Below are 24902 nucleotides of genomic sequence, written 5' to 3'. Positions count from 1 at the left end.
TTGTTATTAACTCTTGTGCTAAGGGTGTCTTATTAAGGAATTTGGAGCCCGACCCCACAGTATGTAGATCGTAGCCAATTTTTTCTTCTATCAGACGCAGAGTCTCTGATTTGATATCTAGTTCCTTGATCCACTTTGAGTTCACTTTTGTGCATGGTGAGAGGAGGGGATTCAGTTTCATTTTGTTGCATATGGATTTCCAGTTTTCCCAACACCATTTGTTAAAGATGCTATCCTTCCTCCATTGCTTGCTTTTAGCTCCTTTATCAAATATAAGATAGTTGTAGCTTTGTGGATTAGTCTCTGTGTCCTCTATTCTGTACCATTGGTCCACCTGCGGCTTAGGCACTTTAGATATGATGATGATGATGGTGGTGGTGGTGGTGGTGATGATGATGATGATGATGGTGATGATGATAATTAAAATATTAATGTTTATTTTCTCTTGCCCTCAATTCTATGACCCTGGTAATTATATTGAAAACCTCTCACAATTTATATTTTGTCAAAACATATATAAAAGTCATAAAAATGGACAATAAAAGAGAAAATGAACTCAAGGGAAGAAGAGAGATGAAAACTCTAAAAAAAATAAAATGCTGCAAATACAGGTTAATACATTTTAACTACAAAGCTTGTGTACTATTCTATATCATACTTCTTTGTACAAAATCATACTACACACTAGATTTTGCCAACACATACATAGTAAATATAGGATTATGTCATCATATGGGAGAGTTGACAACAGGTGCAAAAAATATATAGAGAAAAATTAAATCTAACAGAAAGAGATATTTAACCAGGAGAAACATGTTGCCTTCACATCTTCATGCTGACACATTTCCTACATCCACTCCTGGGTGCATTCTCATTACCTCTGAATAGACAAAAAATAAATGAAGTCACACACCCTTTTTACTTGCCTACAGTGGTTTTCTCAAAAAAAGAAGTTTCTTGCTGAAGGGGTTGCATTACTGTAATTTCACTGGAAAAGCAGGGTGAGGCAGGGGATTACAAGTTCAACATCAACCTCAGCAACATAGTGAGGACCTAAGCAATTCTTAGACCATGGCTAAATATTTGAAAAAAAAAAAAGAAAGAAAGAAAGAAAAAGAACTAGGATGTGGCTCAGTGATCAATTGTTTCTGGGTTGAATCACTGGCACCAAAAAAAAGTAAAAGAAATTAAAATAACAAATTCTCTCAAGTCTAAATAAGTCTAAATGGATCTGAAACAACTGAAGGTCTCACCACATTTGTATACACAAGGCTTTTCTCCAGAGTGAGTTCTTCCATGATGTTCCAAAAGAACATGGAAAAGTGAAAGTGTCATCACATTGTTTAAAGAACAGAAGGGTTTTCCCTGATGTGAATCCCTTTATGTCTTTGAAGGAAAACATGAAAGCTGAATACTGCCCCACATGGCTTTTCCACAGGATTTTCTAAAGTATGAGTCCTTTCATACAACTGAACAAAACGGAAACACTTGAACACTTACTTGCACATGATTTATTCGTTTTGGCATGAATCTTTTCAGAAGAGTCTTCCCAGACCTTATAAAAAACTGGGAAAATTAGAAGACTTCTCACATTAATCACATTTTCAGGGCTTCTCTCTGTATTTTCATATATGAGAAGGAAAGCAGGGCTGGGATGGGAAGCTGACAGAATGTACCAAATCTTCCACATTCTCAGGGTTTGTTTTTCAGTGTGAGTGAAATGACTTTGAAGGCAACAGGAAAAATGGAATGATTTTCCAATCTTCACATTTAAAGCTTTATTCAGTTGGATCTAGTAGTGTTTGCCTTTAATCCCAGAGACTCGGGGTCTGAGGCAGAAGGATCACAAATGTGAAGCCAAACTCAGCACATAAGCAAGGCCCTAAAGAACTCTGTAAGTCCCTCTCTCAAAATAAAAAGGAAAAAGTTTGTGGCTCAGTGATAGATGACCACCAGACTAAATCCCCAGTACTATAGATAGATAGATACATAGATAGATAGATAGATAGATAGATAGATAGATAGATAGATAGATTGATTGATTGATTTGGACATGTGAGCACTTTTTTCACTTTGACAAGAAATATTGATTTCCCACATTTCACATTCAAAGAATTTTTCTACAGAAAAATTACTACATGTTAATGAGTGAAACATTATTAACAGAAGACTTTGCCAATTGTTTTCATGAGTACGATTTCTCTGCACTATGGGTTCCTTCATGTAAGTGAAGCTGAGCCGATGTAACAAAGGCTTTTTCACATTGTTTACAACCATAGAGCTTCTCTCCGATATGTATTCTTCCATGTCTTTGAAGTTCACTGGAACTAGCAAAGGCTTTGAAACACCGCTTACACTCATAGGGCTTCTCCCCAGTATGCATTCTTCTATGAATCTGAAGGTAACTGGATGTAGAAAAGGCTTTGCCACACTGCTTACATTCGTAAGGCTTCTCTCCAGTATGTGTTCTCTGATGTATTCTAAATAAACTGGGGTAAGCAAAGTCTTTCCCACATACCTTACATTTGAAATGTGCATTCCCCATGTGTGTGATCCTCTGCCTTTGAAGACTTGTGTGTGAAATAAAGGTTTCACGATCTTGTTTACATTCATAGAGTTTCTCTCCATAATGAGTTCTTTCATGTCTTCTAAATAAAGAAGGGAAATGAAAGGCTTTCCCACATATATCACATTGAAAAGGTTTACCTACACTGTGTATTCTCATGTGTCTTTGAACACGTGTGGAAGAAGATGAGGCTTCACCACATTGTTGATATTCATAGAGTTGCAACCCAGTATGAGTATCTTCATGTCTTTGAATGTCACTAGAACAAGTGAAGACTTTCCCACGTACCGTACGTTCATAAGGTCCCTCTCCAGTTTGTATTAACATTTGTGTGTGAACATTTTTTAGAGAAACCAGGCATTGCCTATAGTGTTTAAATTCATGTGGCTTCTCTTCACATTCCTCCTGGTTGTAGCATTTGTGTCCAGAGTGAGATGTGATGTGCCTATGAAGTAATGAAGGGCATATGAAGTCTTTGGCACACATGTAATAACCACATGGATTTACTCTATTAAAATTTTTCTTTGTCCAGGTAAGAACTGGAATCTCATTGAAACTTTCCCCACACTATCTTCTTGGCCGTTGAAGTTTACCACATGGCTTCTTTGAAGAATGACCAGCACATTATCAATGCTTGATTCATTCATGATTTTATACTTATTTATAGGACCTAGGCTTACATTACTATCAACATCAGGTAAGGCGAGGTTTCCTGATGTGTTCAAATTGACTCAAAATCAAGAGATTGAAAGGAAACAATCCTTTGCAATGCAGCTTCCCTATGGTGATTATCCAAATAGTGACATTCATATGCAATTTCATATACTTTTGGCATGCCAAGTACTTGGAAAAAACTGAATATCTGTTACAGTTAAGTATATATTTCTAGTAAAAAAATCTTATAAAAATAAATACATTTCAAATTGTGCATACTTCTTGAGTTGGTCTGTTTTAAAAATTATATGACCTTCTCAGATTCCCTCAAATACACCTCCTGTGGGTACAATTACCTTAGAATGCTCTCAGAATTTTTTATCTCATCTTCAATATTCTTTTCATCCAATTTGTTTTCTAAAATGAGAAACCAGAACAATCTGTATGAATTTTTAGGAGACAGAAATGCTTTGCCAAATTGTAGGTGCCTTTTATGCTGCAATAATTCAACAATGTATTCCCTTTTCATGTTGTATATAAATGACCAAAATAAACATGAGTTCTCTATTTGATTAATTTAAAAAAAAAAAAAACATCATTATTACCGATAAAAGCCAGGTTTCTGAGGATTTCCAGCATCACATCTCTGTAAAGGTTTTTCTGGGAAGGATCCAGCAATGCCCACTCCTCCTGGGTGAAGTCCACAGCCACATCCTCAAAGGTCACTGAGATCTAAAATATCCCACAAATGTTTACTGGAGGTCAGGAGAGATTGACAGCAGAAGAAATATGTACTCATCATTCTTGATGTCCACAGGATTCTATGAATTTCTGATTAATTCCATGATTTGGTCCATCAAATCCTTCCTGCACTCAATTCCCCACACACATTTCAACACTAGAATTGGGCCACTCAGAAGGCAAGCAACTAAGTGTTTTGCTCCCTTCCATTGGTGAGTTCACAGGAAGTAAGACAGTATCATGACTCACTTTGTTGGTTACACCTCTATTACATGTCCTAACAACCTTCTCTGCAGTGGAGAGCTAATATTAACATCCCCAATAGTACTTACCCTTAGGAAAGAAAGCTGACTATGAAATTGTTGCAATCACAGAACTCAGTAATTGAGAGAGATTCTGCCAACCACAGTGGGTCACTGTGCCTACACTGTTAATATAGACAACACAGCATTCATTGATCTCTTGATTCTTTATGAAAGTCTATTGTTCCTTCTTTAAGGAAATGCATAGAACAGTCCCCACCCATGACGTCTGAGCATGGATCACAAAGAAGATTCCCCTACAGACAGCATATAGACAAATTGACACTTGGGTTGCCACAATTTGTGAACCGGGGATTGCGTTCATCTTGTGGGATTACATGAAGAGAACAACTACATATTTGCAGGTGCATTTCTCCATAACAAAATTAATAAAATAGAAAACATGCACAATGATTAATAAACACAAAAATTTGATGATTTCTCAAGGTTACTGTCAAAGCAGAATGAGGTAAGGGGAAAGATGGAACATGTCTTAGATATAACTCCATGACCCAAAGATGTCACCATGTCCAAACAACAACATTGCAAAGTTTTATAAGTCTCAAAACAATTTTCTTAATGAACAGCAGACACGAATTTCTAAATCTCACAGCAACAGTGAATGTGCAAGGATTGTCAATAACCTACTGAAAAGCAGTCACTTCACTACCATAAGGTCATGTTCCACATAGCCATGTTCCACTCAAGGACACTTTGGTCAAGAGTGGGCCACATGTGCACGGATGTCTGTCATGAAAGAATTTTCTCCTGCCTGTGATGTTGGTGGTGCAAACAAACCTAAGACAGAAGCATTTCCAGGGTGTGTAAAAAAGCAGGGTTGCAACCCAGAATCCTCACCTATCTAACACAGTTTGGGTGTGAAACACGCCACTCCATGTATAATCATAACAATACTATAATGTCTGCTCCATGATGGAATAGCCAAAAATATCACCTATAAGAAGGTGCCCCTGCCACTGACATACAATCATTCTCAAGGACTTAACACATGTGATATCCTGAGCATCACAGTATCAGCAGAAGTGAGCAAGAGACCATGAAGAAGGCTTTCGTGGGCTGGCCTTCACAGGATGGAAAGATGAGTGACAGCAGGTGTCTTGGATACAGATCACAATGATGGTCCAGGCAAACTGGAATCTGGGTGGCCAAAGGCACTATATCCTCAATTCTGTAGACAAAAATCCATTTACTATACATTCAAATGTAAAACACTAAAACACATTTAATGACCTTGCAAGAAATTTTATTTTATTTATTTATATGGCACTTAATGACTGAGCCTCATCCCCAGCACATATGCCATTTTGACACAGTACTCAAAAACTTCCTCAGGGCCTTGTGAGAGGCTGAGGGTAGCATTTAAATTTATAATTCTTCTGCCTCATCCTCCAAGGCTGCTAGGAATACAATCATGCACCATTGCACCTGTGGAAATTTAGTTTTGTAGAACATGTTATACAATTCCCTAATGATTAGAAGAAAGAAAAAAAATTCAACACTCAGAGCAAAATGACACAAGAGTGAGCCTGGAATCATCTCAGTACAGCCATGAGATAGAACAGAATTGGAAACACAAGCCAAACCATCAGAACAACAATGTCATCATGCCCCAAAGCCCTGAAAGTTTCCCAACAGCTCCGTGAAGCAGTCATATGGAAGAGTGCAGTGCAGCAACCATGGTCTGACCTTCATGATCCCTTCAGCCTGACCCTCTATGACTCCAGACTACACACAGCACATCTTCTTCAGTTTTGGGCAATTCATACTAAAATCACCATGGAAATATATATTTTTAAAAATATTTTGTTTTTTAATTGTAATTGAACTCAATACCTTTATTTATTCATTTATTTTTTTAAATGTGGTACTGAGGCTTGAACGCATGGCCTCACATGTACTAGGTGAGTGTTCTACCACTGAGCCACAACTCCAGCTCAACCATGGAAATATATTAATGACTAAAACCAACTCTCAGTCTTCTACATCAGAAGTAATCACTATAAAAAATCAGCAGAAATTCCTTAAAAGGATTTAAGTAAACAAACAGCCTGCAAATAGCAAGAAAGCAAACTACTGTCTACCCACCCAACCATCACCTAAAATTTGACCAAGAAAGCTTCAAAGAGTTTCTTTTAAAAATCAGGTTTTAAAAACACCCAGGTTTAGGAAGCTAAGGCAGGAGGTTCTCAAGTTCAATGCCAACCTTAGCAACTTAGTTAGGCCCTAAGCAGGTTGGCAAAATCCTGAATGAAAGTTAACAAAAATAAAAGTTAAGTGGGAAGGTGCTGCGGATTTGGTTCAGTGGTTAATCACCCAAGGATTTACTCCACAGTATGCTCCCTCAAATAAAACCACCGAGATATACTGATGAAAGAAGGAAGTTCACACAGACTAGGAGGAAATATTAAAGAGGACCATGACCCACATGCTCAGCACTGGTTGCTCTCCAGGTGGGGATCTGCAGGGCAAAGACATAGCAGAGTTTAAATAGCACCACTGTGTATTAATGCACAGGCCCCAGCACAACTACTCACAAAAACCAGACAAGTGAGGTTTTCCTGTTTCTACTGTCATTCTCTAGTTTCTGGTGTACGGAGAAATGAGGCCAGGGGACACTGAAATCTGGCAGCAACAGTTTATTAGTGGCACTACAGCCCAGAAAAATAATTCCCAAGGCGTGAGCCCAGAGAACATCAGGGCTTTTACTTTTATACATGAACAAGCTTTGAGGACATCAAGAAAGAAAATTGGGGCAATATATTGGACAGTGAATTTTTTATTTCTTATATGGGAACAAGCTTGCCAATGGCCTAAAGACTCATACACATTTGGGACTTTTACTATGCTCAACCTGAAGAGGGATTGTTCTTTCTCTGCTACTTTGTTGGCTGCTTCTGCTACTGCATTACAGGTACCTGCAGCTGTTGCCAGCCTGCATGGTGGGTGTCACTCTGCCAATCCTCAGCCTGTCAGCTTCGAAACCCCTAAAGTTTCCATTCTGTTGGATGATCTAGCATTCAGGGAAATTTTTCAAAGGAGCTGAATACAAAATAATTTGCTAAACATAGCTCAGACACCTAGTCTCTAGGCAAAGGCATGAAGCCTTCAACAAACAGAAACCACAGAATAGGAGAAAAGGAAGAAACACATTTTCTTTTTTTAGTTATTGATGGAACTTTTTTCAGTTGTATATGGTGTTGAGAATCAAACCCAGTGCCTCATGCAGGCTAGGCAAGCACTCTACCACTGAGCCACAGCCCCAGCCCCAAGAAACATATTTCATTCACTTAAAAAAATATACAAAGAATACTGAGGAACAGCAAAACATAACTCATGCATGGAAAATAACAGACGTGAGATTGACCATGCCTGAGTAAGATAAGACTCCAGAATCCCTGGGATAAATTATCTTTTTATTCATTTATTCATTTGTTTGTTTATATTTTGTACCAAGAATTAAACCAAAAGGTTCATAACAATTAAGCCACATTCACTGCCCTATTTTATTTTTAATTATTTCTATTTTGAGAGAGAATTTTTCTAAGTCGTTCAGTGCCTAACTTGATGAGCCTTCCTGGGAAGTTGTGATACTCCTGCCTAAGAGTCCTGAACTGCTGGGATTAAAGGGATGTGGGGGCCCTAGGCTAAACTTTCAAGTAACTCTCTTGAATTGTTAGTATGCATGCACCTAAAAAAAAAAAAGTCAAAATACATCAGGCAGAGCCATACAAAACTCCCCAGGACAATGAAGAATAAACTGCTACATTGGGAGACATCACCACAACACTGCTGGGTCTGTGATCATGTAGCAGAGCAACAGACAGGAGGGCTTCCCTGGCCATTAGTCAAAGTGAAACACACAGCCTTCTCAGGATCACAGTACCACCACCCAGAACAGGCCACATTCTGAGCCATAAGCCTCACCTCAACAAATATGCAATGCCAGTGAAATCCCAAGTAGGCTCAAAGAACATGGGAGTTAAAGCAGAAATCAGATCAGAAGCAGCTGGAAAACCTTTAAGTAAAGGGAGATGCAACACAGGGCTCTAAAAAGACACAGGAGGAAGAGGTGACTTAAGGGCAAATGTGACCATGTTGAGAAAAATGAAATACAAATGTCCAACATGAAAAAACTGCACAGATGGTGCACTGGGGGTCTCTACAGCATCCAAAGCACATTCCAGAAAAGAAGAGATAAAAGCAATCATTGACCCCTGAACTTAAGTAAAGGAGCGAAAAAAGAGAAAGGTAAGTATAAATTAAGCACAGGCAGGTAAGAGGGGTTGTTGTTGAAACCACAATCAAGAAATCAGCAGGGGCTGGTGCTGGGGCTAAGCTGTAGCTCACTCTCCTTGCATGTGTGAGGTAGTGGGTTTGATTCTCAGCACCACATATAAATAAATAAAGATCTATGAACAATTTTTAAAAATTAAGAAAAAACAATTATTAAAAAAAAAAAAAGAGGGCTGGGGATGTGGCTCAAGTGGTAGCGCGCTTGCCTGGCATGTGTGCGGCCCGGGTTCGATCCTCAGCACCACATACAAAGATGTTGTGTCTGCCGAAAACTAAAAAATAAATATTAAAAAATTCTCTCTTAAAAAAAAAAAAAAGAAATCAGCAGTCAGCAAAACCAAGTTCTGCATGAACATCACCATCACTGACAAACTAATATGTGGCTAAGGAAACAGAGGACAGGAGTGAGGTTATGGCTCAGTGTAGAGAGCTTGCCTAGCACCAGTGAGACACTGGGTTGAATCCATACCAGCACATCAAAGTAAATAAATAGAAGAAAGGTATGAGAAATACAATAACATTAAACAAATAAGAAATCCAAAGACACAGAAACTACCCATTAGAGTTAAAATAACCACCATTACCATCCATGGGCTCTTCAACAATATCATAAACATGCACTTGACACAAATCTGATAACTTAGAGAAAGTGGCCCAATAATTTTAGAGAGACCATCTACTACTACACAGAAGGACAAATACACAAAACACATGAGCCTGTGCCTACTGATGAAACTGACTCAATATCTAATTACCATCAAAAAAGTGAAATGTAGGGCTGTTAGACATCATACCGGCTGCCACCAGACACTCCAGAACTGCCACCAATTTTCTACATTTGTTTTGAGAATGCAGAAGCATAGGAAACACCTTCTAATTCGTTTGGAGTCATATGTTATATTATTATCAAAATTAACTTGATAAAATGAGGAAGCTATGAATTACTTTCATGATCATAAATGCAAAATACCTCCACAAACATTACTTAACTGAATCTAAAAATAAATAAAAAGAATTGCATACCAAGTGCAAGATGTTGAAAACACTGGAGACTACAAGCTAAAGAGAAGAGGTGTATGATACTATGGGTGATGGTTCACTGGAATGTTCACTTTGATGGAATTAAGAGACACTAACGATTAATAGGCTTCTGGGTGTGTCCATGAGGCTGTGTCTAGGAGTGATTGGCATGTGGGATAGCAAACTAGAAAACCTCCCTAAGTGTGGGTAATGTCATCCAAATAGGATGGTGGCTTGCATGGAATAAAAGTTGCAAGAACATGGTAGCAGCTGCAGATGCAAGCTGGATTCTACACAGATGGGTTTTCCACTGATGCTGTGATTGCCTGAGGATATCAACTTTTCCTTCTTTACTCTTCCAAAGCTGATTCTGCCAGTGATTCTCCAGGGAGTTTCCAGAAGCATTAGATCTCAGACTAGGATAGCACCATTGATCCCTCTTGTTCAGAGGCTTCAGCATCTTGGGCTGCACAGCTACTACTTCTCCAGCTCCCCAGCCAGCAGACTGCCACAGAGGACTCTCCAGCTTCTGGTCACCTAAGACAATCTAACAAATCCCCTTTTTGTATTCATTCTTCCTGTTGATTCTGTTCCAATGGAGAACCCTAACTAATGTACTATATAAGACTCCAATTTCTCTGAAAAATAAATTCAATAAAAAATGAAACAACTACCACACCATGGAAGATTCATAAATACATAAAGAAGAAACAATATTACATAATGAATACCTTTTCCATAATAATGCAAGAGTAAAGGAAAGAGGAAGAGTTATATATACAAATTTCAAAACTTTGAAGAAAAGCAAGGAAACTGATTTTCAATACTGTTTCCATTTTGAGAGAAATGGGTGAGTTATCTTTAAAAGTCATTATAACTCCTGGTTTGGAGGAGTCCACTTTAAATTTTTGCAGCTAGAAAAGTCAGGGCAAGAAGATGACAAGACTAAAGCCAGCCTCAGCAATGGAGCAAAGCCATCAGAAACATAGTCACACTTGGTCTTAATCAAAAATTACATTCAGGAAAAGAGGCTGTCACTGAGTGACAGAGCACATTCCCAGCATGTTTGAGGCACTTGGTTTGAAACTTAGATCCACAAAAAAATCAACACAATTAAAGTATTCTGTCCATCTCCAACTATAACAACATTAAAAATAAATTAAAAAATAAAAATAAAAAATGCTGGCGATGTGCTCAGTGGTCAAGTGGCTCTGGGTTTAATCCAGAGGGAAACACACATCCACCATCAAAAAATGCTTTCAGCAACTTGAAAGTATTTTTTGAATGAAACAAGCAGGAGCAAGTCCCTGGCTTAAATCCCACCACTTAATACATAAGTAAATAACTCAATAACAGTCCACTTTCTTGGGCTGGGATATAGCTCAACAGTAGAAGATTTGCCAAGCATACATAAGGCCCTGGGTTCAATCTGAAGCAGGGCACAAACACACACACACACACACACACACACACACACACACACACACACACACAATATATAACTCTACTAAACTTCATCTCATGAATGACAAAAAATGATTACAATAGGAAAGGTACAAAATGAGAGGCATAAAATACAATGAAATTAATAGAAAGATGATATAATTTCTTACCAAGGAGATTAAGGAGACTGAACTTTCCCATGATCTACACTCTCTGAAAACCCCTGAGCATTTCAGAAAATTCTGTGAATTCCAGGGCCAGGTGTGCTGTGCTTCTTGGTGAACTTAAAAAAAACCTACTTCTAATAATGGAAATAGAAGACCATATTTAAGATCAGTCAAAATTTGTAGTGATCATAGTGAGTGTAGACAGAGAGAAGTCATGTAACTCCCAAATTTCATAAGCTAACAGTCCAGCTCCCAAAGGGGTGGCCCAAGGATAAGGCACTTTTTTTTTTCTATTTGATACCTTGGATTGAACCCAGAGGCAGTTGACCACCCAACCACATCCCCAGAATTTGAAGTCTCTCCAAGTTGCAAAGGGTCTCGCTAAGTTGTTAAAGATGTCCTCAAGCTTTAAATCCTTCTGCCTCAGCCTCTGGAGAAGCAAGGAATACCGCTGTGCACCACTGCACCTTGCCATAAATTAGAATGTTTACCAAATGGAAATGTAAGTAGGCTTTTTGAATCCACTTATTTCTTCCCTCTTTTATAATATTTCATCATATTTGGTTCTGAATAAATCAACTTGGGCCTCAGATAAGTGAGCAGATCATTTCACAGTGATAACCACAGATGGCTGGTGCTGAGGGAGCAAACATATCAGGTTCAAGAGGCAGGGAAGGTCCCCCTGCCAGCTGGGACATCCTCACACCTGGGCATGCTCACTGAAACACTCCATAATCACTGTCCCATGAGACCTAGACCATGACTCCAGCCTATGAGCTTTTCAGATTTTCACAGCACTGCACTGGGGTGGCTGGTCCTTATGCTTGGGGAGAGTTTTTGCTCTTTCACGGTGTGAAAGAATGCAAGGTCAGGAATCACTGGTGACCTGGCCCCTCAGCACCAGCATCCACAGGCTGACTGTCCAACTGTATCCAAGGAATGGGAACAGGGCTTGGGGAGAACAAGATCCCAAGAAGTTAGCTGTTTAGATGAGGCATGTTCCAGGACATTCCTTAGACCCAAGACCTCAGCTGAGCCCCCAAGAGGCTGTACTTCACAACTTAGGCTGTCCTCTAAGAGGAGCTGACCCAGGGCATAAAATTCCTTGTACCATGCAGGGCACAGGAGAGCTGTGGGCACATGGTGGCAACCAAGGAAAGGATAGTGGCTGGGGACATAAGACTCTGTGAGGTATGCAAAGAAAACCCGCCAGAGAAATCTGATATGCTGTCTATACCTAAGAAAGATAAAAAGAGAAGCACAGGATTTTCCCAGGTGGAAACTGAAGTTCTCTATGAACTTGCTCTATGTCAATGAACCTTCAGACCACTTGACTTTGGGGAAGGAGACGACCATAAGGATAGTAAAATGGGGTTCTGGATGGATGGCAAAAATTCTTATCGGATATCTTAAGCCCTTTAATAGTCAATTACCTTAATTTCTATAGTAGTCCAAAATTCTCCAAACAAATGCACTTCTCAGAATATATTACCAACCTTACCTGACATATAACCGCCATCTTCCAAAGCTAACAATGTAATAACAGACCTACAGAAGAAATTTCACCTTTTTTTTTTTTTACTGTAGCCACCCATCTGATGATCCTACCAATGCACTTGGTTAATGTATTCATACATAACTTTCTTTTACAAACATTCTTGTCATCCATGCACAGTGGGGCACAACTGTAATCCCAGCAGCTTGAGAGACTGGGTCAGGAGGACTGCTAAATTCAAAGCCAGCCTCAGCAACTTAGTGAGGCCCTAAGGAACTTAGTGAGATCATGTCTCAAAATAAAATGTAAAAAGAGCTGCAAATCTGGCTTATTGCATAAGTACCCCTGGGGTCAATGCCAGGTATTTAAAAAAAAAGTAATCTCTTCCAGGTTGAAACACATACATCATTCAGGATAAGTTGAATCCATATTACTGAGTATGGTCATTAATATTTGGGTCAAAGTAAACTATTTTCCTCAGGTATGGTGGCAAGTGCCTTTAATTCCAACAGCTTGAGAAGCTGAGGCAGGAGGATCAGAAGTTCCAGGCGAGGCTGGATAACATAGCCAGATCCACTCTGAAAACAAAATTGAAAAGGGCTGGAGATGAAGGGCAAGAGAATAAATCAGACATTTTATCCTATTTGCATATGAGACTACATGACCAGTGTGAATGGACATTAGGTACAACCAGAAAAAGGAGAAGTTACACTCTATTTACATATGATGTGTCATAATGCATTTCACTGTCATGTATAAGTAATGAAAACCAAGTAAAATAAATAAATAACTTCTGCCAAAAAACAAACAAACAAACAAAAAAGGGCTGGGGATGTACACCAAGATTCAATATCCCTAGTACCAATAACCAACTGCCTTATTTCATTTAAAGCAGCTATTTTACCTGAACACAGAGTGTGTCACATGACTATTCTTTTCCCTCAAGTATGATATTAAGAAATAGAACAAAAGTGTTAATCTTGCCAGGGATAGTGGCACAGGCCTGTAATCCCAGGGACTTGGGAGGCTGGGGCAAGAGGATCACAAGTTGGAAGACAGTGTCCCAAACAACTGGGATAGGATCTCATTTTTTTTTAACTGGGGGTGGGTATGCCTGACGATTACACTGATAAAGCTTCTCTAGTTTTGAACTGCAATAGAAAAACAAAATATTCTTTGCAATATATCAGTAGAGAAAAAGTGAAAATTAATAGACTGTGTCCATTTGAAACTTAGAGGAAGACCAGATATTTATGACGGGAAGTGGAAAAGATGGGGCATTTTAGAACTCAGGAGGCAACTGCAATTTGAAAGACCTACAGCAGCTGTGGGAGGAACTAAACTGGGGGAAGGAAAGTGGATTTGCGATCCTGCTTCTTACACATTTGGAAGAGTGGGTGCGGGCCACCAGCAGGGGGGAAGGGGAAGCTGGAGACCTGAGCTGCCCATTCAACAATGGAAGCCAAGGGACAGGGCCCAGGGCCACCTGCCAGTGGGAACTGGGCCTCATGCTCCGCAGCTGACCTCAGGGACTGGATACCCAGCCCAATACTAGGGGACACAGAGCAGAAGCCCAGCGCCATCCGCCATGGAGGACTAGGCTGCACCCTCTGCACCAACCTTGGGCACCCAGCTCACCCCGCGGGACCAGTGGCAGAGGCTTAGGGTCAGCCGCCAGGGAAGTGACTTCAAGGTTCTTGCATCCAGCCCAACCCCCAGGACCAGGGGACAGAGACCCAGGGCAACCTCCAGAGGTGACTCCGCCAGGCTCTGCAGCTCACCACTTTGAGGGGGCCCCAAGGCAGGTGCTGACCGTGTACCTTCAGCCCTCGTCACATACTCACCATTTTTGTCTTTCTAGAGGACCCGGTGTTCGCTAGAGGACCTCAAGGCACCAGAGATAGAGGGAGGCACAGGCTGCTCAGAATCACCTAGGCCTTTTGGCCGAGCACGTGGGGCCCAGAAAGGGAGGAGCAAAGTTGGTGCAGGGGATAAAAAGCCCGCGACATTGCGGAAGCCCGCCCTTCCCCTCTGTTTTGGAACCTGATTGGACAGTTCCACCCCAGCATCCCTAATGGGCCACCTCCAGTCAGGCCTCTGCATTGTGACTGACAGCTAAGGTTATCCAATCACTAACAAAAATTGCCTAGAGTGGCAGATCCTTGGCCCCAGCCCTTTTCAGGTGGAGCTTCTTTCCTGGGCTGGGAATTAATCCAGGTGGGAAGCCTATGCTTGAACTTGGTACAAATGGTAACATCTGGGATTGAGCTCTTGCTGAGGGAAACTGCCATCCCAGCACTGGTGATGCCCTGGGTTTTAACCTCACCACAGAAACAAACAACAATTAAAAAAAAATACAAAAAATAGTTACTTAAGGACTCTGAGGCCTGAGGAGCCCAAGGTCAGGTGAGCATCAACAAATGCTAATGCTGTTTACTGTGAGGAGTCCTTGTTCCCTGGAATCCTGCAGTATAACACCAGAGAAGCAGGTGGAGAGTGGAAAGTGGAAGGCTTTAATAAGAGAAAGCACAAAAGACTCCCCCCACCCCTGGAAGAAGGGGACCCAAAAGGCAGAATCCCTGTAAGGAGGAGGACTTCTCCCTTTTATACCTAAGGTCATCTTTTGTCCTACCACATTCCTGTCCTTTATTTTCCTTTATTGTGCAGGTGATTGGGCATGAGGGTGGAAGGCCAAAGGGAGGGAAATGGGTGGACTGATGGGGTGGGGAGCAGAAACCTGGGCAGGAACAGCCTAGGGTGGTTTGATTAGCATCTCCCTATTTTACTGGGAGCTACTCTTTAACCCTTATTAGGGACCTGCCCAGGGCCATGGGGACATGAACACTTCACTTTTCAGGTGTTTTTTTGGTTTCCCAGGATCAGATCAGATTGCATTTTTTTATTGGACCTGATATTAGACCCCACTTACCTAGCCACACAAACGACTATATTTCAATCTGACTTCACAAACAGGGAGAGCCTAGCTTAAAATACATTAAAAGGGTTGAGGATCTAGCTCAGAGGTCGAGCCCCACAGGGATTATTCAACAGAACCTCAAAGAAAAAGATACCTATATCCATATATAGTATCAGCTGGTGTGACCTCAGGCAACTTAGCAAGAGATAGTCTCAAAATTTTTGAAACAATATTTTAAAATATCATATATATCATACATATTTGATATGTAAAAATAAATAGACTTTGACAATTATTTCAGTAATTCTCATCACCTCTGGACTACTTATCTTTTGAGGAATTAGATAGAGCTAAGAAAGGAAGCAATTGGTGTTGGTGATTTGGCTCAGTGTTCTCTCCCCAGCAGAATAGAGAAGGAGATGTGGGAGGCAATTCCCTAAGGCAGCAATGCGGGGTTGAAATAAAATGAGCAGCTTGTGCTTAATGTCCATGTTCTACATTCTGAAAGGTTAAAAATGTAGAAGTTAAGTTCTGTCTTCCTGGAACCTGGAATTTCTGTAGATGTCAAAACAACTCCCAGAAAAGCCACTCAATGTATGTTGTGAAATCTCCTCTGACCATCTGGTCACTCTGTGAAAACAACCCCTCCCAGAGACCATGCAGGTCAGCGCATACACACCTCAGGGCTTGAACCAATCAGTTCGAATGTATACCCCTTTGTTTTTGCTGACCAATCACCCCTACTCAAATTGTTCCCTCCAGTGAATGTGCTGATCATGTTTTAGAGTTGTTATTTGATTTTCCCGTGGTGTGTGATGATTTGCTAACGGAGCTGTGATGCATGTAAAGTCCCTGCCCTCCCCAAAGAATGTATATAAGCTCTGCTTAAGTTGTTCTCGGGGCTCTCAGCTCCTCTCAAGTGAGCTCTGAGCCCTAGCATGCTGGATCCCAAATAAACCCTTTGCTGTTGCTTGAGACAGTCCCTTGGTGGTCTCTTGCTCCCATGCTCACCTGACCTTAACAATTCCACTATTAGGGAGTTGTTGGAAGCGACCTGACTCGGGTGATCCCACACATCAGGTCATCTGTTTACCCCAAATCCAAACAGAAAAAGTCATGATGAAAAGCAGGAAAGAACTTTGATCAGTGAAGCTACCCCAGGAAGACAAGGGCACCATGTCCTTAGCCCTCACTTCAGGGGCTGTCTAGGACTCAGGTTTTATAGAAAGGATAATTAGTCATAGGCATGTGTGTAGAGGGCAAACTGTATGTAGGCTTGGTGTCATCTGTGGCTTCAGGCATCTGTGTGTGTCATAAAATGTCTGTGAACTCACAGTCACGTGACCCCTTGACATACAGGCTGACCTGAATTGACCTCTCAGGAAGGGCCCCCCTCCCTTGTGTTAGTTCCATGTAAGTGGTTCAGAGGCACCAACATTTTCAAGAGAAGCCACCAGCCCACCTGCTCCTGCCTGGTAAGCACCATATCCCTAGATGCTGACCCAGGGCTCTCAGCTTCCTGGGTTTCAACTGATAGTTAAACCAGAAAGAAACACTAACCCTGCTCAGCTCGGCCCATAAAGCCTGCGTATGATACCCTATTTGGGGCACATATGGCCTGTGGTGTTGATACCACTGGTTACTGGTGAGGAGTTCTGCCCCCTCACATGTTGAAGTTTGAACATTAGAGAAGCAAGCCCAGGCAAGCACACAAAGCAGGGCTTATTTTTAAAGGAGTAACATAGACTTCTCCCCAGGAGGGAGAAGGGGGCCATAGTGGTGCCCTGGTATTCCCAGAAGCAAGGTGTTCAGCCTTTCTATGAGTCCTAGGCTTCCTGTGTTCTCCATGCCTTTCCCCTTAACTTTCTCCTTCCTGTGTCTCACCAGAGGCTTGGTTTCCTTGTGGTGAAGGGGGGTCAGAGGAGGAGGTGGCCACACATGTGTTGATATGCTGCTCTGGCTGAGGACACCAAAACTATGCCCTGCCCAGGGTTGTCTCCTACCTTGGGCTTGGTCAGAGAGGCTTGGATGGCTTCAGTCTCAGGCCTCCTGGTTTCCCAAGTTAAGTGATTTGTGGCCTCTTCCACTGGCATGTTGGTGATGCTTGGGACCTTTTTCCACATGACAGGGACACGTGGTCACTGTTGAATGATGACAGCTGGAGCACAATGAGGCGTGGGGGTGAGGAGACTGGCCAATGGTTGTGAGGAAGGCCCTTTGAACACCCAGCCTCCCTTGCAGTCTCCTGGCCTGCAGGTCAAAGCCCCATCAGTGGAAAAAGCTCCTCACACAAGGTCAGGTTCACCCTCTTCCTCAGCAGTAGGTGAATCTGGTGACTAAGGAGCTCCAATGAGTTTCTCCAGCTCTGATGAGATAGGAAAACTGGGAGCCTCTTCCTGGGATCAAAGGAAGGTTATGAAAAGAGCACATGTCCCCATCCCTCATCCATGACAGCCCTTTCCCAGATCCTCTCATTCTCATGAGCCATGGAAACATTTCATTTTCATAACTACTTGATGCTGTATTTGGACATGATAGATTATGTGTCTCCACAGCTTTGGAATTGTTCTGTAACCTCACTTTAATCCTTTCGCCTGAGCAGAAACAGCCATCTCAACAGCATATATTGCAGAATGTCACCTGATGGGAGGCTGTAGCTGCATCAATGATGGAGGGCACAAGAGGCTAGACACCCAAGGATGTTCCAGGATTAGATTTATTAGCTGCAGGGTTCTGAGGTGTATCACCTAAAATTTTTTGCTTCACTGCTTGGAATTTCATTGATCTTCATTTACACCCAGTGGGACAGGGATAGAGGTTTATATTTTCTGTAGGTGTATACATAAAGATTTTTTTTTTTTTACTTCATAGAAAGCGCTTTATGTACCAATTGTAAGATTAGTCAGAGGTCTTCCAAGCTTTACCACAAAAGCAGAAGTCTGTGTTATAACCCACATTGAGATCTTTGCAAAATCTTTTCCTGACATTCTGTTGAAAGAATATTATGGTGAAGGTCTCTCGAGAAGCTAATTTAAGATTCTTTGGTGGAGAAAGGAGTGCAACTATATTAGCATATCAGACAGGGACACTCCTTACCAAGCTTTTGGTCATGTAGAGTGTATTAAGTAGGTTTTCTTAACCTTAAACCATCACACAATTTTCCCAGGGCTACTGAGCTACTCTAAACACAGTGAGAAATCAAGCCTGAGTTTTCTAGAATATTCCACCTAAGTATTATTCATGGGAAGAAAAGCTAAGTTGGATGTAGTTTTTTAAAAAAAAATTCACTGGTATAAAAGACCTTTAAGAAGGAAGAGACCATCTGCAATTGTGGAGGAAACACCTGCAGAGCTGCATCTGCTGATGTGGTCATCAGTGGGGTCCACACACACAGCACCAGCAAACTCATCACCTGAGCTACGGGAGTGCTCGGTGCAAGAATGCCTGCCTACCATGCACAAGGCAGGATTGGGTCCCCAGAACTGGGGAAAGAAAAGAGAAAGCAACTGAAGCATAGGCAAAACATATTTTGAGAAACTGCCTCTCCAAGTAATATACACAAATGACATTATGTTATAATGCTCTTTAATGTGCTTACATACAGCACAATACATGAGACTTAGAACAAGCACAAGTGACAAGAGTGGGGTCCCAGAGTCATCAACAGCTCAATAAGCAATCAAGGAAAAGAAAGAACCCAGCTTCAGGTTACACAGACACATCCCTATGGTCCCAGCTGCCAGCCTCACTCCATCTCAAAAAACAACAATTAAAAGGACTGTGGAGAAACTAAGTGGTGAAGCACTCCTGGGTGAAATGTGAACAAAGACAGAGAGGAAAGAAGTTCAGAAGAGACATTTCACCAATCTGTACCAAAGGCTGGAGTGGAGAGGCCTAAACTAACATACAGAATATGTAATGAAACATTAGACACAAAAGATTTCAAATACAGGAAAATGGAATCTAAAAATAAGAGAGATTTAACTGAGAAAAACATGTTATTTTATAATCTTCATGCTGATGAAATGCTCCTCTCCAACCCAGGGTGCATTTTTGTTACCTCTGAATAGATAAAAAAAGAAATGAAGGCACAAACCTTTTCGCACACCTACAGTTTTTTTTCTCAAAAGAAATAAATAAAATGAAATAAAATAAAAATTTCCTCAAGTCTGAACAAGTTCAAATGGATCTGAAACAAGCAAAGGTCCTACCACATTTCTACATACAGGGCTTTTCTCCAGTGTGATTTCTTAAATGCTGTTCGAAGGGACCTGGAAAGTTGAAAGTCTTACCACAATTTTGAAAGAGAGAAAAAGGATCCTCCCAGATGTGAATTCTTTGTCTTTGAAGAAAACTCTGAAAGCTGAATACTGCCTCACATGGCTTATCCTCAGCATTTTCTACAGTATGAGTCCTTTCATACAACTGAACAAAACTAGAACACCTGAACTACTTATATTTCTTTTTTGCATAGGATTTATTCTTTTTATTCCAAAAGAATCTTCTGAGACCTTAGTAAAAGACTGAGAAAACTAGATATCCCACATTTCTCACACTCACAGGGCTTCTCTCTGTGTTTTCATATATGAGAAGAAAAACAGGGCTGGATGGGAAGCTGACAGGATGTAGCTTTTCTCTGGTATGTATTCTGGTATATATTCCACGGCTTTTCTCTGGTATGTATTCTTCCATGTTTATGAAGCTGATGGGATGTAGCAAAGGTGTTGCCACACTGCTTACATTCAGAGGGTTTGTTTTTCAATGGGAATGAAATGGCTTTTAAGGCAATAGGGAAAATGAAATGATTTGTGATAATTTTATACATTTACAGATTTACTCAGTTGGAAGTGGTGGTGTATGCCTTTAATTCCTGAGACTTGAGAGGCTGATTCTGAAGGATCAATGTTGGAGGCTAGCCTCAGCACTTTAGGAAGACCCTAAGAAGTGCAGCAAGTCCCTGTCTCAAAATAAAAAGTAAGTGGAATGTAGCTAAGTGGTAGAGCACAACCAGACTAAATCCCCAGTGTCTCTCTCCTCTCTCTCTCTCTCTCACACACACACACACATTTTCAGCAGTGTGAGTCCCTCCTTGTCTTTGAGGATGACATGAAATATTGATTTACCAAGTTTTACATTCAAAGTTTTTTTTTCTCCAGTAATTTCCTATATGTATATGAGTGAAACAGTAACAACAGAAAAGTTTACCAATTGTTTTCATGCATACGATTTCTCTGCAGTATGTGTTCTTTCACGTGTGTGAAGCAGACAGGATGTGGCAAAAGCTTTTCCACATTGTTGTTATTCATAGGGCTTTTCTCTGGTATGTATTCTTCCATGTCTGTGAAGCTGAGGGGATGTAGCAAAGGCTTTGCCACACTGCTTACATTCATAGGGCTTCTCTCCAGTGTGCATTCTTCCATGAATCTGAAGGTAACTGAATCTAGAAAAGGCTTTGCCACACTGCTTACAATCATAAGGCTTCTGTCCAGTATGAGTTTTTACATGTGAGTGAAGGTGACTGGATCTCGCAAAGGCTTTGCCACACTGCTTACATTCATAGGGCTTCTCTCCAGTATGAATTTTTTCATGTGAGTGAAGGTTAGAAGACTGAGTGAAGGCTTTTCCACACTGCTTACATTCATAGGGCTTCTCTCCAGTATGCATTCTCTGATGTATTCTAAGTAAACTGGGATAAGCAAAGTCTTTCCCACATACCTTACATTTGAAACGTTCATTCCCCATGTGTGTGATCCTGTGCCTTTGAAGACTTGTGTATGAAATACAGGTCTGACCACCTCGTTTACATTCATACACTTTATCTCCAGCATGAGTTCTTTCATGTCTTCTTAATAAAGAGGAGAAACAAAAGGCTTTCCCACATACCTCACATTGAAAACGTTTATGTTCACTGTGTGTTCTCATGTGTCTTGGAACACCTGTGGGAGAAGACGAGGCTTCACCACATTGCTGATATTCATAGGGTTGCCACCCAGTATGAGTATCTTCATGCCTTTGAATGTCACTGGAATGACTGATGACTTTCCCACGCACTGTACATCCATAAGGTCCATCTCCAGTTTGTATTAACATTTGTGTGTAAACACTTCTGAGAGAAACCAGAGATCTCTTGTATTGTTTAAGTTCACATGGCTTCTCTTCACATTCCTCATGCTTGTAGTGTTTGTGTCCAGAGTGAGATGTGATCTGCCTATGAAGGAATGAAGGATATATGAAGTCTTTTGCACACATAATGAAGTCACATGGATTCACTCTATTAAAATTTGTCTTCGTTCAATTAAGAATTGGAATTGATTTGAAGGTTTCCCCAAACGCTTCTGTGCCTTGGAAGTTTACCATGACTTCTTTGAAGAAGTGACCAGCACATAATCAATGCTTGATTCATTCACAATTTTCTATTTATTGATAGACCTTTACATTACTACCAACATCAGGTAAAGGCTAAGTTTTCTGACTTGTTCAACTTGCCTAAAAATAAGGAGATTGAAAGCAAACAATCCTTTTCAACACAGCTTCTCTATGGCTATTATCCAAATAGTGATATTCACATATGCAATTTCATAGTACTTTTTGCATGTCAAATACTTTGAAAAGACTGAATATCTGTTCCAGCTAAGTATATATTCCTGGTAAAAAGCACTATAAGAATAAATACTTCTCAAATTATGCATACTTCTTTCGTTGGTTTGCTTTAAATATTACATGACAGTTCTCAGACCCTGTCATAGACTCCTCTTGTGAGTACAGTTACCTTACATTGCTCCCAGAGTTTTCAATCTGAACTTCAGTGGTCTTGTCTTCCCACTTGTTTCCTAAAATGAGAGAACAGAACAATCTTTATGAATATTTAGGAGCTAACAATGCTTTGCCAAATGATACATGCTATTAATGCTGCAATAATTCACCAACTGATTCCCTTTTCACCTTCTACATCAATGACCAAAATAAACATGAGTTCTCTATTTGATTAATGTTAAAAACATCATTATTACCTATAGAAGACAGGTTTCTGAGGACTTCCTGCATCACATCTCTGTAAATATTCTTCTGGGAACGATCCAGCAAAGCCCACTCCTCCTGGGTGAAGTTCACAGCCACATCCTCAAAGGTCACTGAGATCTAAAATATCCCACCAAATGTATAGTGGAGGCCAGGAGAGATTGACAGCATGAGAAATCTATACTCAATATGCATGATGTTCACATGATTCCCTGGCCTCTCGATTAATTCCACGATTTGGTCCATCAAATCTTACTGCACTCAACTTATTACAGCCATTCCAACACTAGAAATTGCCTACTCAGAAGGAAAACATCATAGTGATTTATACCCTTTCTTTGGTGATTTCACAGGAAGTAAGACAGGCTCCCAGATTACTCCTAAGTTCTTTATTGGTTGCACCTCTATTACATGTCTTAGAAACGTCCTGAGTGGTACAGAGCTAATATAAGCAATTCTGATAGTGCTTATCTTTAGAAAAGAAAGGTGATGAGTAGGAAATTGCAGGAATCATGAAACTAAGCATTTGAGAGAGATTCTGACAACTACAGTGGCTCCCTGTACCGACAAGGTTAATATAGACAACATGGTATTTACTAATGTCTTGTTTCCTCTGAAAGTCTATTGTTCCAAAATTGAAGAAATGCCTAGAATCAGCCCCCACCCACACCTCTGGGCATAGGGTCACTAAGGAGATTCCTTCACAGAAACATTTAGACAACCTTTCACACAGGTTGTCACAATGCATTAGCTGGAGATTGAGCTCATCCTGTGTGATTACACTGAGAACACCTAGAAGTTAGCAGGTGCTTCAATTTAGAACAAATTTAGTCAACTAGCTTACTATTAAATGACCAAAACAAACATGAGTCCTCTATTTGATTAATTTAATTTATTTATTAATAAAAACAACAATTTTACAATTTTCTGTGGTTACTGTCAAAGCAGGATGGGGTAAGTGAAAGATAGCACATGCCTTAGAAATAACTCAATGACCCAAAAATATCACCTTGTCCAAACAATAGCCATACAAAGTTTTATAACTCTCAAAACAATCTTCTTAATAAACAGCAGGCACTACTCATGGAACAATGAATGTCCAATGGCTGTCAAACTCTTCTTAACAGCAGCCAGTTCACTACCATTATGTATAGTCATCAGACACATATCAATGTTCGGCTCAAGGATATTTTGATCAACGTTGAGCCACATATGCAATGGTTGTCTGTTGTGAAAGAGATTCATCGTGCCTGTAGCAATGGTGTTGCAAACAAACCTAAGGCAGAAGCTCTTCCAGAGTGTGGTAAAGCAACAAGTTTGTAGCCCAGATTCCTGAACTATCCCACACAGTCTGGGTGTGAAACAGGCCACCATTCACATCTGTAAGCATGCTATGATGTCTTCACAGTGATGGAACAGGCAAAAAGAAAATGTCCCTGCCACTGACACAGAACCACACTCAAAAACTGAAAACATACCCCAGGGGCTGGGGTTGTGGCTCAGCGGTAGAGCACTCGAATCGCACATGCAATACCCTGGGTTCAATCCTCAGCACCACATACAAATGAATAACTAAAATAAAGATATTGTGTCCAACTACAAATTAAAAATAAGTATTTTTTTTAAAAAGTCATTCCGACTGCTGGTGTGGTGGGGTGCACCTGTAATTTAGCCACTAGGGAGGACAAGAGAGGTCAAGGCAGGCAAAGGGCAAGTTGGAGGCCAGTCTCAGCAACTTAGCAAGATACTCAGAAATTTAGAGAGACTGGTCTTCATCAAAAATTAAAAGGGGGTCTGGGATTGTAGTTCAGGGGCAGAGCACTTGCTAGCATGTTTGAGGTACGGATATGATTTCAGCAACACAGAAAAATAAACAAACGAAATAAATGTATTCTGTCCATCTACAACTATACAAATATAAAAAATAAGAAAATAAAAAGAAATAATAAATACATAAGAAGAAGGGCTGAGAATGTGCTCATTGGTCAAGTGCCTGTAGGTTTATTCCCCAGTAAAAAACCTGCCCACCTTTAGAACGCTGCTCACAAATTGAAATTCATTTCTGGAGGATAACTAAGCATGAACAAGTCCATGGCGTCAATCCCCACCACTCAAAAGTAAGCAAATAAATAAACCACAGTCTACAATACTAATTCTCTTGGACTGGAGAGTACCTCGGTAGTAGAAAACTTGCCAAGCATGTATTTGGCCTTCCCTCGGATCAATCTCCAGCAGTCCTACACACACACACACACACACACACACA

The 24902-nt window shown here is 40.6% G+C and overlaps 1 protein-coding gene and 1 pseudogene across 1 annotated transcript; both read right to left on the bottom strand.

Annotated features, from left to right (window-relative positions):
* The window catches only part of LOC107160203, a 197475-nt pseudogene that overhangs the window by 66658 nt on the left and 105915 nt on the right, over window positions 1-24902 (bottom strand).
* LOC125611046 (zinc finger protein 239-like) lies at window positions 1764-24152 on the bottom strand. The gene is made up of 4 exons (XM_048784668.1): window positions 22630-24152; window positions 22389-22449; window positions 21112-21827; window positions 1764-2463 (listed from the first exon to the last, which is right to left on the bottom strand). Exons 1-4 carry the CDS (start codon window positions 22661-22663, stop codon window positions 2186-2188), a joined length of 1089 nt encoding a protein of 362 aa, XP_048640625.1. The 5' UTR covers window positions 22664-24152; the 3' UTR covers window positions 1764-2185.

This window comes from Marmota marmota, unplaced genomic scaffold (assembly GCF_001458135.2).
Source record: "Marmota marmota marmota unplaced genomic scaffold, marMar, whole genome shotgun sequence".
In the NCBI taxonomy this organism is placed as follows: domain Eukaryota; kingdom Metazoa; phylum Chordata; class Mammalia; order Rodentia; family Sciuridae; genus Marmota; species Marmota marmota.
This window is presented reverse-complemented; position numbering and strand designations above follow the sequence as displayed.